This window comes from Carcharodon carcharias, chromosome 8 (genome assembly GCF_017639515.1).
Source record: "Carcharodon carcharias isolate sCarCar2 chromosome 8, sCarCar2.pri, whole genome shotgun sequence".
NCBI classification, from domain to species: Eukaryota; Metazoa; Chordata; class Chondrichthyes; order Lamniformes; family Lamnidae; genus Carcharodon; species Carcharodon carcharias.
The window spans coordinates 150,903,220-150,920,426 of NC_054474.1; the positions used below are offsets into that span (position 1 = coordinate 150,903,220).

Sequence of the window (17,207 nt, forward strand, 5' to 3'; positions counted from 1 at the left end):
ACCCGCTACACCTCAACCCCCTCCCACAGCATCTTCCCATGCAACCGCAGAAGGTGCAACACCTGCCCCTTTACTTCCCCCCTCCTCACCGTCCAAGGGCCCAAACACTCCTTTCAAGTGAAGCAGCTCTTCACTTGCACTTCCCTCAATTTAGTCTACTGCATTCGCTGCTCCCAATGCGGTCTCCTCTACATTGGAGAGACCTTTGGTCTGTCCGCAAGCATGACCCAGACCGCCCTGTCGCTTACCATTTCAACATACCACCCTGCTCTCATGCTCACATGTCCATCCTTGGCCTGCTGCAATGTTCCAGTGAAACTCAACGCAAACTGGAGGAACAGCACCTCATCTTCCGACTAGGCACTTTACAGCCTTCCAGACTTAATATTGAGTTCACCAGCTTCAGATCATGAACTCTCTCCTCCATCCCCACCCCCTTTCCAATCCCCCTTTTTCCAATAATTTATAATTTTAAAAAAATATATTTTTCTTTTCCCACCTATTTTAAAATTTATTTCCATCTATTGTTTTATCTCCACCTTTTAGCCCATTTCTATCCCTTCCCCCCCAACACCACCCCGACTAGGGCCATCTGCCACTTGCTTGCCCTGCATGCTACCCTTAATGTCCCCATTAGCACATTCCTTAGATAATATCACCGCCGACAACACCCCTTTGTCCTTTTGTCTATGAAATCTTTGGCAATCTCTTCTTTGCCTCCACCTGTCACTGGCCCTCTATCCAGCTCTACCTGCCTACCCCCTCTACCAGCTTATATTTCGCCTCATTTCTCTATTTCCTTAGTTCTGATGAAGAGTCATATGGACTCAAAACGTCAACTGTGTTCCTCTCCGCAGATGCTGTCAGACCTGCTGAGTTTTTCCAGCTATTTATGTGCCCGAAAGAACCGATGATCTGCATTTAATTTGCCGGTAAATAATGCATAAAGTTTCAAAATGGCAGCTGGAACAATGTGGCATTGCTCCCAGGTCAGTGGGAACCTGAAACATCATCGTGACGTTCAGCTGCTAAGGTGATTGTATGTTTGACCAAGAGAAAGGAAAGAGCTTCAACTTTGAAGAGCCCACTAATGTAGTGCCTCTGAATGTGACTGGCACTTCACAATCTATGCTTGCAATCGTATCTTGTGGGATGTGTGGTTCCTTAAGTTAACCAGTAACCACAGATGACTTCCATTTCCTGCATTTTGGTTTTTGTACAGTTTTACTGTTCTCAGAGAAAATATTTACAGTTAAAGGTTTGGTGACATACCTCTAAGGTGGTCATAGGGCAAGAAATTGTGATTAGTCCAAATAACCACCATCTGTTGTTATCTGTTCAAATTGCTTCTGAGTACAGGTGAACCAGTCAGAAAGCAATTCCATTCACGACACAGGCAGGAAAGAAAAAAAACTAAAGACTTGCATTTCTATAGCACTTTTCACAACCTCAGGATATCTCCAAAGGCTCTACAGCCATTTAACACATCCCAGTTGTAATGTAGGAAACACAACAGACAATTTGCACACAACAAGATCCCGCAAACAGCAATTAGATAATAGCCAGATAACCTGGTTTTGTAATATTGATTCAGGGATAAATATTGGCCAAGACGTCAAGAACTCCCTTGCTGTTCTTTGGAATAGCACCATGGGATCTTTTCCAATCACTTGAGGGGGCAGACTGGGCCTCAATTTAATGTCTCAACTGAAAGACAACACCTCAGACAGTGCAGCACTCTTTCAATATTGGCACTTGTATGTCAGTCTGGATTATGTGCTCAAGAGTCTGGAGTGTGACATGAACCCTCAACATTCTGACTCAGATGCAGGAGTACTACCTACTGAACTACAGCTACATCTTTCAACTGTCAGTGTTCCTTACTAACAATGCAGGTCATGAATCAAGTATTGCAGTTCAAAATGCTCAGACATTTTTGTTCTAACTCCATTCAAGGCACAAATTACTTTCTGAGCCACTGACTGTGAACATCTAAAAATTAAACTTACAACAAACCCATAAACAAAATCTCAGTCACTAAAATTAGCCATAAGCGTAGATCCTGTGCCTTATAAATTCAGCTGACAAATTTACCCCCAACAAGATGGCCACCCAAGTGCAGCAATAAGGGAGTGTTGCACTTGCAGAGGTGCTGCCTTTAAAAGGAGACATTAAACCGAGGCCTCATCTGCCCTCTCAGATGGACGTAAAAGACCTCGCAGCAATATTTCAAAGGACAGCAGAGAAATTCTCACTGGTGAACTGACTAACATTTATACCTCAACCAGTATCATTAAATCAGAATATCTGGTCACAGAGTCAGAGTCATCATGGCAGGAGGCCATTCAGCCCATCAAGTCCATGCTGGCTCTCTATAGAGCAATCCAGTCAGTCACATTATCATTACCACATTGCTGTTTGTGGAGCCCTGCTGTGAGCAAACCTGTCATCTACATTAAAACAATGACTACACTTCAAAAAGTTCTTCATTGGCTGCAAAGTGCCTTGGGGCACCTTAAGGTTGTAAACGGTGCTATAGAAATGCAAATCTTTCTTTCCTTCATGCCTTGCAAAATCCCATTTTATGATACTGCTGCACATTATGTTGGGAGTTAAGGCAAAAGAAACTGTGCTGCTGAAATCAAGTTGGGCTGAAACGAAAAGTGGCCAGTAAGGCAGGGCATGTGGAACTGACATTACTGCCCAGAGTGGTATGTTGAACCTGGCTAGGATCAAGCTGAGTTGTAAAGAACGACCCAACATTTAGCATCCAAGCTAACATGTGAAGGATGGGCACGCATTGATGCCAGAAAAATGATTATAATAGTGTCAATTCCACAATTGCTGAGTAGCCTATCCTCAAAATCTAAGTTATGACTTGTAAAAGTAGATATAATGCTCAGGTTTCAGTAAAACCATGTAAAACAGACTTGCCTGAACCATCATTAAAAGTCATGGAGATATTTCTGTGCCACACTTTGCTGATATCCAACAGTTATTAAACAGCATATACTCTGGTTCACCCTAAGAACTCCTTGCAAAATCTACCAGTTTTAGTGAAACAAGCTCCAATATTATTTCGAAAAACTCAGCAGGTCTGGCAGCATCGGCGGAGAAGAAAAGAGTTGACGTTTCGAGTCCTCATGACCCTTCTGGCAGCATCGGCGGAGAAGAAAAGAGTTGACGTTTCGAGTCCTCATGACCCTTCTGTTGAAGGGTCATGAGGACTCGAAACGTCAACTCTTTTCTTCTCCGCCGATGCTGCCAGACCTGCTGAGTTTTTCCAGGTAATTCTGTTTTTGTTTTGGATTTCCAGCATCTGCAGTTTTTTTGTTTTTAATCCTGTTTTTGTTTTGGATTTCCAGCATCCGCAGTTTTTTTGTTTTTATCCAGTATTACTTCTCTAGGTTCCTTCAACAAGCTTGTTATCTGATCCTTCAATTAATATCATGTCTTCTATGGCAGATGTGCAACTGCTACCAGTGGAGTTAACTGTTGCACACAAGCAAATGCTGAACTCAACACAAGCACTGTTTGGAGATCATGAGGACTCGAAACATCAACTCTTTTCTTCTCCGCCGATGCTGCCAGACCTGCTGAGTTTTTCCAGGTAATTCTGTTTTTGTTTTGGATTTCCAGCATCCGCAGTTTTTTGTTTTTATTTCTGTGTGGAGATTCACTGCTGCTTATTCAGCTTTTGTTGGGCAGACCTTCAATTATAAATTCACAAAGCGGAGGTGCTTGTGGAAGGTTTTGTGTTAAACCCATAAAACCATAAGCACATCCTGCAGATAAATCTCATTACATGTCCTCACAGTAACCACAAAACCTTAAATGGCAACTTAGCTCCAACATGACATTTCACCACCCTTCCTTTCATCGCATTGCCAGCATTCAGAAGAACAAATACTGATATAAGGGACGAGCGTATACGCACATGAGGGAAAACACACAGGGGAGAGCATGCAAATGTTTTCCCTTTTCGTTAATGCCGTTCATTTGTAATTTCTTTCAGTTCTGACAAAGGATCTACACCAGAAATATTAACTTCCATTGTCTTCACACAGTGACTGAGTATTTTCTGTTTCGGCTTTATATTACAATTTTGTTTCCATTTTGTTGTGTATGGAAGCCACTATTGTAGCTTAAAGTAACTTGAACAAAACAGCATTTTTGTTAGTAAATAAGGTCTTTACTACCTGCAGCAAAGTACAAGTATTTGCTAAAAACTAAAAAACTGCGGATGCTGGAAATCCAAAACAAAAACAGAATTACCTGGAAAAACTCAGCAGGTCTGGCAGCATCGGCGGAGAAGAAAAGAGTGGACGTTTCAAGTCCTCATGACCCTTCAACAGAACTACCAAAGTACAAGTATTTGCTGTTACTCATGAGATATTTACTAACTAATTAAACCAGAGATTACACAACTGTAGTGACAATGACAGAAAATTACCACACTACCTGTGCGGTTAACTTCTTTTAAAACCAAATAAAAATCCTTAAGATGAGCAAAATATACTCATCATAATTCTCAAGCAACATGTTCTCTATACGGTCCTCAGTAAAAAAAAAGCTCAAAGAGTTTAATCATTAACCAAAGCATTTTCACAGGATGTGGATGAAATACATATTCTACTAACTGGAGTTTAAAGCTGTAGATTTTTCAGCAACAGGAATGCCCCAAATCACCAAGGTGGCATTTAAATCACCAAAGCTCAAAGATGCAACTGACTGAGTGGATTTCCAGTCATTTTACAAATCATGTGTCAAGTTACAGAGAATATCTTTTAGGTCCACAATTAAACCTACCCTCCATTTCAGATATGCATGAAGCAGGGAAGAAAAATTATAATTCCAATTTATACAGAACACAGCACCAACTTAAGTGGGGCATGAGCCTGAAGACTGGAAACAGCTCCATCCTGTTGTCCAAGTACATAACATTCAATGACCTGAGCACATGGTGCAATCGATTTCTAATGGACACTGAAAGCTATCCTTTTCTATTTTTGATCATTAATCCCATGAGGATTAATAAGGAAAGAACCAGTATTAAATTGATGATCTTTCCAACAACAATTATTAACACCTTGTATTTAAGGGGTAAGGGGTAGTGATCTGTAGGGAAGAAAATTCACAGAGGGGATCAGCAAAGTTCAACGGAGTGGGGCTAACTGGATCGCTCTTTCAAAGAGCCAGCACAGACATGATGGGTTGAGTGACCCCTTGCAGTGCTGTGTGATTATGTGATCTATGGACGCCTACTACTGCAACAGTTTCCTTGCATATTCCTTTGGGGAAGAATGGTATTAATCTAAGTGTTCCAAGATTGTTGAAAACACATATCTTAGTCTGCAGACTTGTGACACAAGATTAAAAATATAAAGGACTTCAGTACATGATTTGTATGAAATTTTAAATGCTCAGTCCTAATACTTGGCTGGTGGTATTGATTCGTGCCCATTTTCTGTTCTTTTGCACCATGACATTTTTTTTAAACTACTGCACACCAATAAATCTGAAACAGTAATTACTCTAATATAAACACTCCTTGGAATTAACAAAGTAGGTTTTTTAAATTTCTGAAATGTTGTGAAACCTACAACTACGGATGAATCAGAGGCTGAAACGAAAAGGCTCAAAATCTAATTTACTCCTCACTAAATTCATAATGAGTATCAACTCTATTCAGTTTTCCAAAATAACTTTAGTATCATGTGTTGTTCAGTTAGCGTGACCAGGAAATGCATTGTACTCTGTACACAGAGGTCTGGTAAATGTCATCCACATATTTTGGAACTGATCTGCTGCTCATTACTTACAAGGAAGAATGGTTGTGGGGAGGGGGAGGGAAAGAGTGAGGTTAAATAGTGCCTGTTAAAAGTCTACAGGATCCTCAAGTAATTAAAATTTATAACATATTGTTGTGAAAGAGTAATCACAAATGTAAAATAACTTTTAATGGCTATTTGCAATGGAACCATTCATATGCAGCAAATCTGCTCAGTGTAATCAATACGTACATTCAATGAGACTAACAAAGGTTTTTCAGGCTTGATGGCAATGTACTCAAGATCAAAATAATGTGGATTATGTATTCAAGCAACTGTTATATGTGAACGTTGTTAACCCTTTGGAGAACTGTCATATATTTGAACTAATTATCTGCATTTGAACCTCAAGAATCAGAAGTTCATGCTCTTGGTTCGACCACATTTGCAGCACTGTGCTCAGTTTTGGTCTCCAAACTATAGAAATATAGAGGCATTAGAGAAATGCTAATAAATTCATAAAAATTATACCAGAACTGAGAGGATATGTTTATCAGGAAGCAATGACCAGACAGGGGTTAATTCTTCAGAAAAGAAAAGGCTGAGAAGGCCTGATGGCAGTCTTTAAAATCAGGAAAAGATTTGATAAAGGAGGCATAGAGATGATGTTTCCACTTGTTGGGATATATAAACCAGAGATTAGAAATATAAGATAGTCACTAATAAATCCAATTGGGAGTTCAGGAGAAATTTCTTTATCCAGAGAGTAGTTAGAATGTGAGGCTCACTTCCACAGGGAGTGGTCGAGGCAAATAGGATAGATGCATTTAAGAAAAAGCCAGATTAGCACAAGGAAGAAAGGAGTAAGAAGACGTATGATTAGTGTTAAATGAAGAGAAGAGGGAGGAGACTCGAGGGCAGCATGAACATCAGAATGTTGGGCTGTCTGGCCTGTTTCAGTGCTGTAGATTCTATGCTATGGGCACATAACCTAGTCTGGCACTTCAGTGCAAGTGCTTAGAGGGGGAACTTGGAAGTGATAATGTTCCCTGTTGCCCTTGCATTTTTAGATGATGGAGATTGCGGACGACTTCTTAATATCAAATTAAAATTGTAAGGAGACTTTTACCAAAGACTTACAAACTATGACCAAGATTGATTTTTTAAAAATCTGTAAATAAAGCAGAATTAACTTCTGAAATTTTCTCTTGCTGATTGTGTGACAATGGTTATTGTAAAGACTTCCAGCTTTGATTAACCATTCCTATTAAGAATCCACTCAGTCAACTGACAGAAAGTTACTCATGCTGCAGCAATCTAAACTAACAACCTTAAAGCTGCGGAACATATTTGGTTAAAAGAACTACAAAATCCAACGGGAATCAGCTTCAAGAGGAAATGGGGGGAGGGGTGCAATACTAGTGGGCCATGTGTGCCACGATTCGGGCCTCCAACTCAAATGTATTTGGCAAATTGGGGCGGGGGAAATAGGGAGCGTGCTTGTTATTTATACTGCGCTAGTTCACATCATTGCAGGCAAAAGTGATTTATTGCTAGTCTGACACATGGCTTTTATTTAATTCCACAAAAGGCATAAGGGACCTGAGCCATTTCTCCAGCATTAGCATTTCCTGTGCAGGGCCTGACAGGAGTTAACTTTTGCATCAGGTTGTGACTCAGTTGTGTCCCATGGGGTACAGTTTTCTCAGCGAACCCAGTCATTGTACTTCAAGTTGGTGGCTGCAAAGGCAAACTGACACACCACATTCTTTGTTACTAGATAGGCAGCAGCCACTTGAGTAACATTAAATAGGTAAGCTCTGGCAGATCATACCCACTCTGATTCTGCATCAAGAGTCCATGCCACACACCTAGGTGTTTAATGAGGAATTTATCATGTTGAACATGTTCTTTTGATTCAGGCATTGGGAGAAAGTATCTGCTATATTAGGACCCAACTGTCCCTTTCTAGGTGGATGTGTTCTCATATGTGCATTAATTTCTGAAAGTTAAGGAACTGGACTATGAAGAATTAGGTCTATTGATCACCAGCAATTTAGAAAACCATTTGACACAAGAGGAGGTCATTCGGCCCATTGATCTTATGCTGACTCTTTGGTAGAGCTAAACAATTAGTTCCACTCCTCCAGCTGTTTCCCCGGAGCCCAGCAAATCTTTTTATCTCAAGTACTTATCTAATTATCAACCTTCCTGCCACTGGAAACCAATTGTCCTTATTTACTCTGTCAAAACACTTCAAGATTTTGGACATCTCTATAAAATCTCCCCTTAATGTCTGCTCTAAGGAGAAGCTGAGTTTCTCTACATAACTGAAGTCATTCATCCCTGGGACTATTCTAGTAATTGTCTCTGTATCCTCTACAAGGCCTTGACATCCTTCCTAAGACATGCCCAGAAGTAGCCACAATACTTAAGCTGGGGCCTAACTTGTATTTTATAAAGGTTTAACATAATGTTTTTGCTTCTGTGTTCTGCCTCTATTTTATAAAGTCAAGGATTCCACATACCTTTTAACAGATTTCTCAATTTGTCCTGCCCTGTCAAAAATGTGTGTACATGTGCTTCCAGATCTCTCCAGACTGGCTAGCTAACAGGGAGCAGAGTGGCAGCATAAATGGTCCTTTTTCAGGTTGGCAAGATGTAATGGGTGGTGTGCCACAGGGATCAGTGCTGGGACCTCAACTGTTTACAATTTATATAATTGGCTTGAATGAAGGAATGGATGGGATAGTTGCCAAATTTGCTGATGACACAAAGATAGGTAAGAAAGTAAGTTGTGAAGAGGGCAAAAGGAGGCTACAAAAAGTGAATGGGCAAAAATCTGGTAAATGGAGTAGAATGTGGGAAAATGTGAAATTGTCCATTTTGGCAGGAAGAATAAGAGAAGCATATTATCTAAATGGTGAGAGATTGCAGAGCTCTGAAATGCAGAGGGATCTGGGTGTCTTAGTGCATGAATCGCAAAAGGCTAGTATGCAGGTACAGCAAGTAATTAGGAAAGCTAATAGAATGTTATCATTTATTGCAAGGGGAATTGAATATAAAAGTAGGGAGGTTGTGCTTCAGTTATACACAGAACTATTTAAGGAAGGATATAAACGTGTTGGAAGCAGTTTTAAGGCAGAGGTGGATGGATTCTTGGTAAGCAAGGGGGTGACAAGTTATCGGGGGTTGGCGGTTTGCAGATTTGAGGTTACTATCAGATCAGCCATGATCTTATTAAATGGCAGAGTAGGCTCGAGGGGCCAAAGAGCCTACTCCTGCTCTTTGTTTGTATGTATGTTTGTTTTCCTGAATCTCCACCTCAAAATTGTACCATTTTGCCTCTCCTCATTTTTTCTACCCAATGATTCACTTCACACATTGCTCTGTTAAATTTCATTTGCCATGTGTCTTTCAGTAGTCTAAGACTTTCTGAAGTCTGTTAATATCCTCCTCGCTACTACCCTATTTGCCCCTTGGCAAGATCATCCACAGGAAGAAAGAAAAACTTGCATTTACATTACACTTTTCATGACCACTGGACATCTCAAAGTGCTTTACTGACAACTGAGTATTTTTGAAGTGCAGTCACCATCGCAATATAGAAAACACGACAGCAAGCCCACCAACAGCAATGTGACAATGACCAGATAATCTGTTTTTGTTTGTGGAAGAAATATTGGGCAGGACACCAGAAAGAAATCCCAAACTCTTCAAAACAGTGCCATGGGATCCTTTCCTCCACCTGAGAAGGCAGAGGGGGCTTTGGTTTAATGTCTCATCCGAAAGACGCCACCTCCAGCTGTGCAGCACTCCCTCAGTACTGCACTGGAGCATCAGCTTTGATTTTTGTGCTCAAGCCCTAAACTCAGCACTTTGTCACGGCCGACACACAAGAGTTGGGATTATTTTTCATGTGTATGTTGACAGCACCTAACTCCATCACTGCACTCATTTGCCTTCATGGTGTCAGACTGTTTGTCCAACACCAAGTCTTGGGTCAATTAGAATTGCTCCAGCTGAATATCAGGGAAACATTAGCCACTGTTGCCAGCCCACTCCAGAAACCCCGCTGCCTTGCTATTGTGTCCTATCTATTCCCTACTCATGCTTTTAAGCTAAGCCAGACACTAAAATCTTAACACCCTGTTGGACCCCAAGCTGAGTTTTAAACCCTATATCTTAACCATTACAAAACATTTGCTTCCACCTCTATCATTGGCGGAGCATCAGTCTGTGAAAAAATTGAGGGCCAACTACTGCAATTTTCCTCATGCACGAGGTCACTGCAATGCCAAGTTAGACAATAATTGGTGAATTCTAAGGGAGTGGATATAGTTCAGGTGGAAGAGAATCCCAACAGAGGACAACAATCTCAGGTGATAATGTTGCAGCAATATGAGGGTGTCAGGGTCCATGAGTGTCAAGGGCAGGTACACAATGAAATGATTAAATACTGCACAAGACACAGTGGTTCTTTGCCACTGAGTGGTGGGCAGTGAGAGGCAAAAAGAACGTCAATGGTGTTTTCCGGGGGGGGGGGGGGGGGGGGGGGGGGGGGCACAGGGGCAAAAGGCAACAAACTTAAGTTCAACCATGGTAATACGGGATGAACATTATGGAGTTTTGATGGATTAGTTTTGCACATCAGCTAAGTTTTTATAAAACTTTTCCTGAGGAGAGTAAATGGTTGATGTAGAGTCCGCAATATGATAGATTACATATGGCCTGCGGAAGGAGTGGGCAGGATGAACTGAACAGGGTTTTCTTCTTCCTTTTCTACTTTCAGGAATTACTAACAGAAGTGTCATTCTAAATGTAGTTTCACTGGTTCTTATCAAAAAGTGCTATGTTCAGGGCCAGAGTTCTGCGGTACTGTTGTACTAAGGACATACCAGAATAGAACATGGTATACTAACCCTGCTTCCGTTGATAATTCTGTGAAAGGAATACCAAAAAAAAAACTCATTTGTATCTGTCAGAATAGTAGAAATTGAGCCAAATACCCAAGTTTGGAATCTAACTCAAAAAGAACCAGCTGCTTTGCTATTTCACCTTTTTGGAGTTACATTTTATTATGCAGAATTTTCTGGGAGGTCCCTACAGTCAAGAAGCAACTGAACACTGAATCATTTTAACTAACTTCATTACACCCTGCATTGTATGAAGCATTCAAATAGCAAAATTCCCAAACAGGTATCTGCGTTCCTCCAACTCTGGCCTCATGTACATCCCAATTTTTGTTGCTCCACCATTGGCTCTTTCAAAGACCAATCCAATTAGTCCTACTTTCCCAGTCTTTTCCCATATCCCTGCAACTTTTCCACCTTTCAAGTATTTATACAATTCCCTTTTGAAAGTTACCATCGAATCTATATTCACCACATCAGGCAGTGAATTCCAAATCCTAACGATTCATTGCATAAAAAAGTTTTACCTCATGTTGCCTCTGGTTCTTTTGTCAATCACCTTAAATCTGTGCTTTTCCTGCCATTGGAAACAGTTTCTCCTTATTTGCTCTATCTGAACCCTCAATGACCTCTGTCAAATCTTCTCTTAGCCTTTTCTGCTCGAAGGAGAACAATCCCAGCATCTCCAGTCTCTGCACATAACCTTAAGTTCCTCACTCTGAATTATGGGGGTTACCTGCAGTACCTGCAATGCTTGAAACTCCATCTAATGGATGAAATGTGAGTCTATTTAAACTGTGACAAGTTTACATAGGCTGCTTGTAGCATAAATATGAACAGAGGAATTTATAATGGAAAAAATTGACAATGCATCAGCTGTAGCTCAGTTGGCACTCCTGCCATTGAGTCACAAGGTTCTGGGTTCAAGTCCTACTCCAGGGTTTGAGTGCAAAAATCAAGGCTGGCACTCCAGTGCAGTACTGTGGGGAGTGCTACGCTGTTGGAGGTGCCGTCTTTCAAGTGAGACATTTAACAGAGACTCCATCAGCCTGCTTGGGTAGATGCAAAAGATTCCCTGACACTATTTCAAAGAAGAGCAGGGGTTCTCCCCCAGTGTCTGGGCCATATTTATCCCTCAATCAACACCACAGAAAATCAGATTATCTGGTCATTATCACATTGCTGTTCATGGGAGCTTGCTATGCACAAATTGGCTGCTGCACTTTCCACATTACAACTGTGACTACACTGCAAAAAATACTTTATTGGCTGTAAATGTTTTGAGATGCCCGGTGGTGATGAAACGCACTATATAAATGCGAGTCTTTTCTTTTGAAAACTAAATCTCAAAACCTACTTCACGATTTTTTATTTTCTAACCCTCCAACAGTGGTTGTGAATCAAGGGACAACCATAATGACTAATCACTTTCAGTGCTGGCTGCCTCAGGAAGCCTTGACAGTGTTGGATAAATGTCCCAATTTCAGTATTAACCAGAGTGCTGACCGAAAATAACATTTTATTACAACAATTCACCTTCTCTCCCACTCCCACCACATTGGCCAGTATTCTTGCACTTCATTTCTTTTCAAAAGAAGGTATAAATGATTGGGCACAGGCAACATTCTTTTTAATGCCTGGTATCTGATTTTTAAACAATTCACGGAGATTACAACATCATTAAATAAGACGAGTGTGGTATGATTATGCTAATTTAAATTTGTACATAGAAACCACTGCCCACAATCACCTGTCTTCAGGATGCATCCAATGAGAAATTCACAAACAGCAGAAAACTAATAGCCCTACTTAAAAACTCTAAGTCTTCTTCATAACCATCAACTTCTATGAACACAGGAACAAGAGACGACCATTCAGCCCATCTAGGCTGTTCCGCCATTCAATTACAGCATGGTTGATCTGTATCTTTTTCTGCCTTGGCTCCAAATTCCCAATAGCCTTGCCTGACATAAATCTATCGATCACAATTTTGAAATTTTCACTTCTATCCCCCAGTTTCAGCAGCTTCTTGAAAACCATTGAAAGTAATGCAAATAGAATAGGATGAAGCCACCATGTGGTCTGTGAACACTTCTCTAATTGGGCTGATCAGATGACTGGGTACATTTAGTCCTTTCAGTGGTGAGTTTTAACTCTTTAATTCATAGATCTGGTCATTTTTGAAGTTAAATAGCCTTTTTAAGAAAAGGTTACCCTTTTATATTGCTGTTAAGCAGTTTTTTTTGTAACTTAAGCTTTTCAAACACAAATCATAGCACAAGTTATCTGTGTTATATAATAGTACCACTTGTACTACTGTGTGGTGGTGGTGGTGTTAGGTGTGAATGTTTAAGGTGGTGGGTCAAGCGGCTGCTCAATCCTGATTGTCTAAATTGGGGCAGACAGCAGAAAGTGGACCAATGCTTGGTGCTGGAAAATATGTTTCTTTTTAAACTGGTTAAACTACAGCAATAACCCCTGCATGCACAAGGGGTTGCGTCCCTCCATGTTAACAGTGTGCACATGCCTTAACGTAACAGAAACCCTGACAGTGAGAGACTTTCAGCAACTTGGCATAAAAACTGGTAAGTATTTTTATTCATTCATAGAATGGGGGTGTTGTTGCCAAGGTCAGTATTTATTGTCCATCCTAACTGCCCATCTGAGCGGCTTTATACATTATTTCAGAGGGCAGATCGCTGTGGCTCTGGGGTCATATTTCGGCCAGACTGGGTAGGACGGCAGATTTCCTTCCCTAAAGGACATTCACAAATCAGCTGGGTTTTTACAACATTCTGGTGGATCACGGTTACCCTCTCTCTGTTAAGCAGAAACTTGAGCACAAAAATCTGGGCTCATGTGCATATGCATGCACACACACAGTACTAAGGGAATGCTGCATTGTTGGAAGTGCTGGTTTTCAGGTAAGACATTGAATCGAAGTTCTGACTGCTCCCACAGGTGGGTGTAAGAGATCCCATGTCACTATTTCAAAGAAGGGCAGGGAAGTTCTCCTTAATGTTCTGGTCAATATTAAGCCCTCAACCAAAATTCATCAAATAAAGAGAGAATAAGGTCATTTTCACATTGCTGTTTATGGGATTCTGCTGTGCACAAATTGACTGCCGCATTTTCTACGTTACAACAGAAATCACGCTTGACAAGTACTTCACTGGCTAAAACACTCAAGGACACCCGGAGTTCATAAAAGGTGCAGTATAAATACAAGTCTTGCTTTCTTTCACTGACACCCATTGCGTATTTGATCCATGTCCACCACAGATGCATCCCAGAATTTTCCAGTCACCCATATGGAAATCAATGCTTCAGATCCATCTGGAGACCAAATCAGCCTGCAATCCAGTCCTAACTGCTGCGGTGTGTGTCATTGAAGTCGCTCCAAAATGCTCAGCTCACTAAAGACATTGCGGTGATGGTGGCGTAGTGGTAATGTCACTGGACTAATAATCCAGTGGCCCAGACTAATGCTCTGGGGACATGGGTTCAAGTCAAACCATGGCAGCCAGTGGAATTTAAATTGAATTAATAAACCTGGAATATAAAGATAGTCTCAGTAATGGTGACCATGAAACTATCACTGGTTGGCATAAAGACCCATCTGGTTCACTAATGCTCTTCAGGGAAAGAAATCTGCCATCCTTATCTAGTCTGGCCTACATTTGACTCCAGGCCACAGTAATGTGGTTGACTCTTAACTGCCCTCTGAAATGGCCTAGCAAGCCATTCAGTTCAAGGGCAGTTAGGGACAGGCAATGCCAGCAACACCGACATCCCATGAAAGAATAAAAAACTCAGAAGCATATTGTGAGGGATGACCTGAGAGAGATCAATGTAGACAGAAGGAAGATGTTGCCACTTGAGGGAAATCAAAACTCTGGGTCATAAATATAAGCTTGTCCTCATAAATCCAACAGGAAATTCAGGAGATACCTCTTTACACAGACAGTGGTTAGAATGTGCAACTCGCTACCACAAGGATTGATGCATTTAAGGGGAAGCTAGGTAAGCATATGAGACAGAAAGGAATAGGAGAATACCTTGACAGGGTGAGATGAAGTAGGACGAGAGAAGGTTGGTGTGGAACATAAACGCCAGCATTGATTTAATTAGGTTGAATAGTCTGTTTCTGTGCTGTAGATTCTAAGTAATTAATTCTATGCAACTATGACCATGAGTGAAAATCACAGTACAACTCCATTGGAGAAAAAAACACGAGTGACTAAATTAAAGAGTTCCTCTCCGTGTTTTCAAATTATTCACAGAGGATGTGCTTTGTACTCCCTCTAGGTTTGGCTTCTCTGCTTCCTGAGTATGTCACCTTCAGGCGCACCTGTATCATAAAACAATACCACATTGCTTCTTATAAATTTTTAATATAATTATGTGCAATCAGAATAATCTCCAACAACAGTGTGTAAGTAGCCTCATATGGACCAAGTTCAAACCTGGTAACAGAAGTACCTTTGCTCTCCCATACATCCAACAAACAGCAGCAGCAACAGACTTAGAAATACATACACATGAACAATCTGAAGCAAGCAGCCACCGCTCTGGTATGACAAATGGGGCTAGTTGCAATTGTTTTTTAAAAAGTGGTTGGAATTGCAGGTAATGATCACCAAAAACATCAACAGAAATCTCAAAATGCTAGTAACAATCCTAGAATTTATTTTATATGTTGCTGATTTCCAAGTCTGGGACATAAACCCAAACCCCTTCCCTGTAATAAAACTGAATTTAGATCGATTGATTTTACTAGCTTGGAACCATGTTTTTGGTTTGCTTGATGGAGGGGGATGGTTGCCAGCAACAATCTAATGTCTCCAATTATCAGATATCTTCTTACCGTGCTCCACAAATACATTGAAATGCTGAGCTCCATGTTTGGCTGCCTCTCTCCTTCCTCCTTTGATAAAGTGCAGCGCAGGCAGAGTCGGCCTTCTTTGGTCCGCAAGAACTTTGCCTGGTTGTTGCCCCATAAATTAACCCACTCCAGGTCCAAACAATAAAAAAAATACAAAAATATATACTCTTTTACAATTGAGAGTGATGGGGACAAGAGGAGCAAGTGCCGCAAGCAGGGTCCTAGGCTCTGGAGGATGGGGGAGTCATAGGCTGGGGACAGAGTGACGGGGGTCACAAGCTAGAAACCAGAGAAGGGGGCGTTCAGAAGCTGGGGAGCAGAGAAGGGTCACAGACTGGGGCAGAGGAGTCAAAGTCTGGGGCAGCGGGGTGGGGGTCACAGGCTAGGAGTCAGGAAAGGGGGTCACAAGCTAGTGGTCAGGGATGGACAGATAGTCAAGTTAGGGATCAGAAAATAGGGCTCACAGACTTGGGCAGACAGAGAGTTAAAGCCTGAGGTCAGAGAGGGGTCACAGGCTGGGGGTCAAAGTTCCCAGCCCGGTTGGTGGGGGGTGGTTAAGCCTCCAGATTCCCTCGCGGGGCGCTGTTTCGGGCCGAGTCCGTTCCCATCGGGTCCCCTTCACTCATATTTATCTTCGTGTCCCCCCGTGGAGGTGGGGGTGAGGCGGGGACACGATCGTGAGCTGGAAGCCGCCGCCGCTCCGTCTGTCCCGCTCCCTCAGCCGGAGGCGCCCGCCATGTTCGGGGCAACCGAATGGAGGCCACGCACCGTGCGCATGACGTCGGCGCGCAGCAGCCGCTGGCGTCAGTACGTACGTACGGGGGACGGGGCCTCAAAGACTTGGGGATCCTGAGTTGGCTTCTTCTCCGCACTAACTTCGTTATTCTCTTTCAATGTTTTGTGCTGCTTGAAAGTGCTGGGACAAGTCTTCACATTTTGGAAGATTATCAAACTGATTATCAACCTGTCTGAACCGCGTCACGAACACTCATGCCGTGGCCAGCAAGTCCTCGAGCGGGACTTGAACCCACAGCTTCTGGCTCGAAGGAAAGGGCTCTACCAACTGAACTACAAAACCCAAGTTTAATGAAACCGTAAGATGGCAAATAGGAACAGGAGGAGCCCATCCAGCCCCTCAAACCTGTTTCACCATATGAAATTAGGAGCAGGAGCAGGGCATTCAGCCCCTTGAGCCTGCTCCTCCATTCAATAAGGTCATGGCTGATCTGATTGTGGCCTTGACACCACTTTCCTGCCTACCTGCAATATCCTTTGACTCCCTTGTTAGTCTGCCTCTGACATTAAAATATTCAATGATCTTGCCTCCACTGCTCCCCGGGCAAGTGAGTTCCGCAGACTCATGACCCTCTGAGAGAAAAAAATTCTCCTCATCTCCATCTTAAATGGGAGACCCAATATTGTTAAACTGTGTCCCCCTAGTTCTGGTCTCCTCCACATCCTCCTTGTATCTACCTTATCAAGTCCCCTCAGAATCTTAAAGCTTTCAATAAGACCACCTCTCATTCTTCTAAACTCCGACAGATATAGGCCCAGCCTCTCCAACCTTTCCTCATAAGATAACCCCCTCATCCCAGGAATCAGTTGAGTGAACCTTCTCAGAACTGCTACTAATGCAAT

General features: G+C 42.0%; 1 protein-coding gene across 1 annotated transcript in view; it reads right to left on the minus strand.

Moving 5' to 3' along the window:
• The window catches only part of abl1 (c-abl oncogene 1, non-receptor tyrosine kinase), a 171,886-nt gene extending 155,581 nt beyond the window's left edge, over window positions 1-16,305 (minus strand). Inside the window, exon 1 of the mRNA XM_041194242.1 lies at window positions 15,552-16,305. Within this exon, the coding sequence (XP_041050176.1) occupies window positions 15,552-15,684 (133 nt within the window). The 5' untranslated portion in view covers window positions 15,685-16,305. The remainder of the gene's footprint in view (window positions 1-15,551) is intronic.
• Window positions 16,306-17,207: the final 902 nt, after the last annotated feature.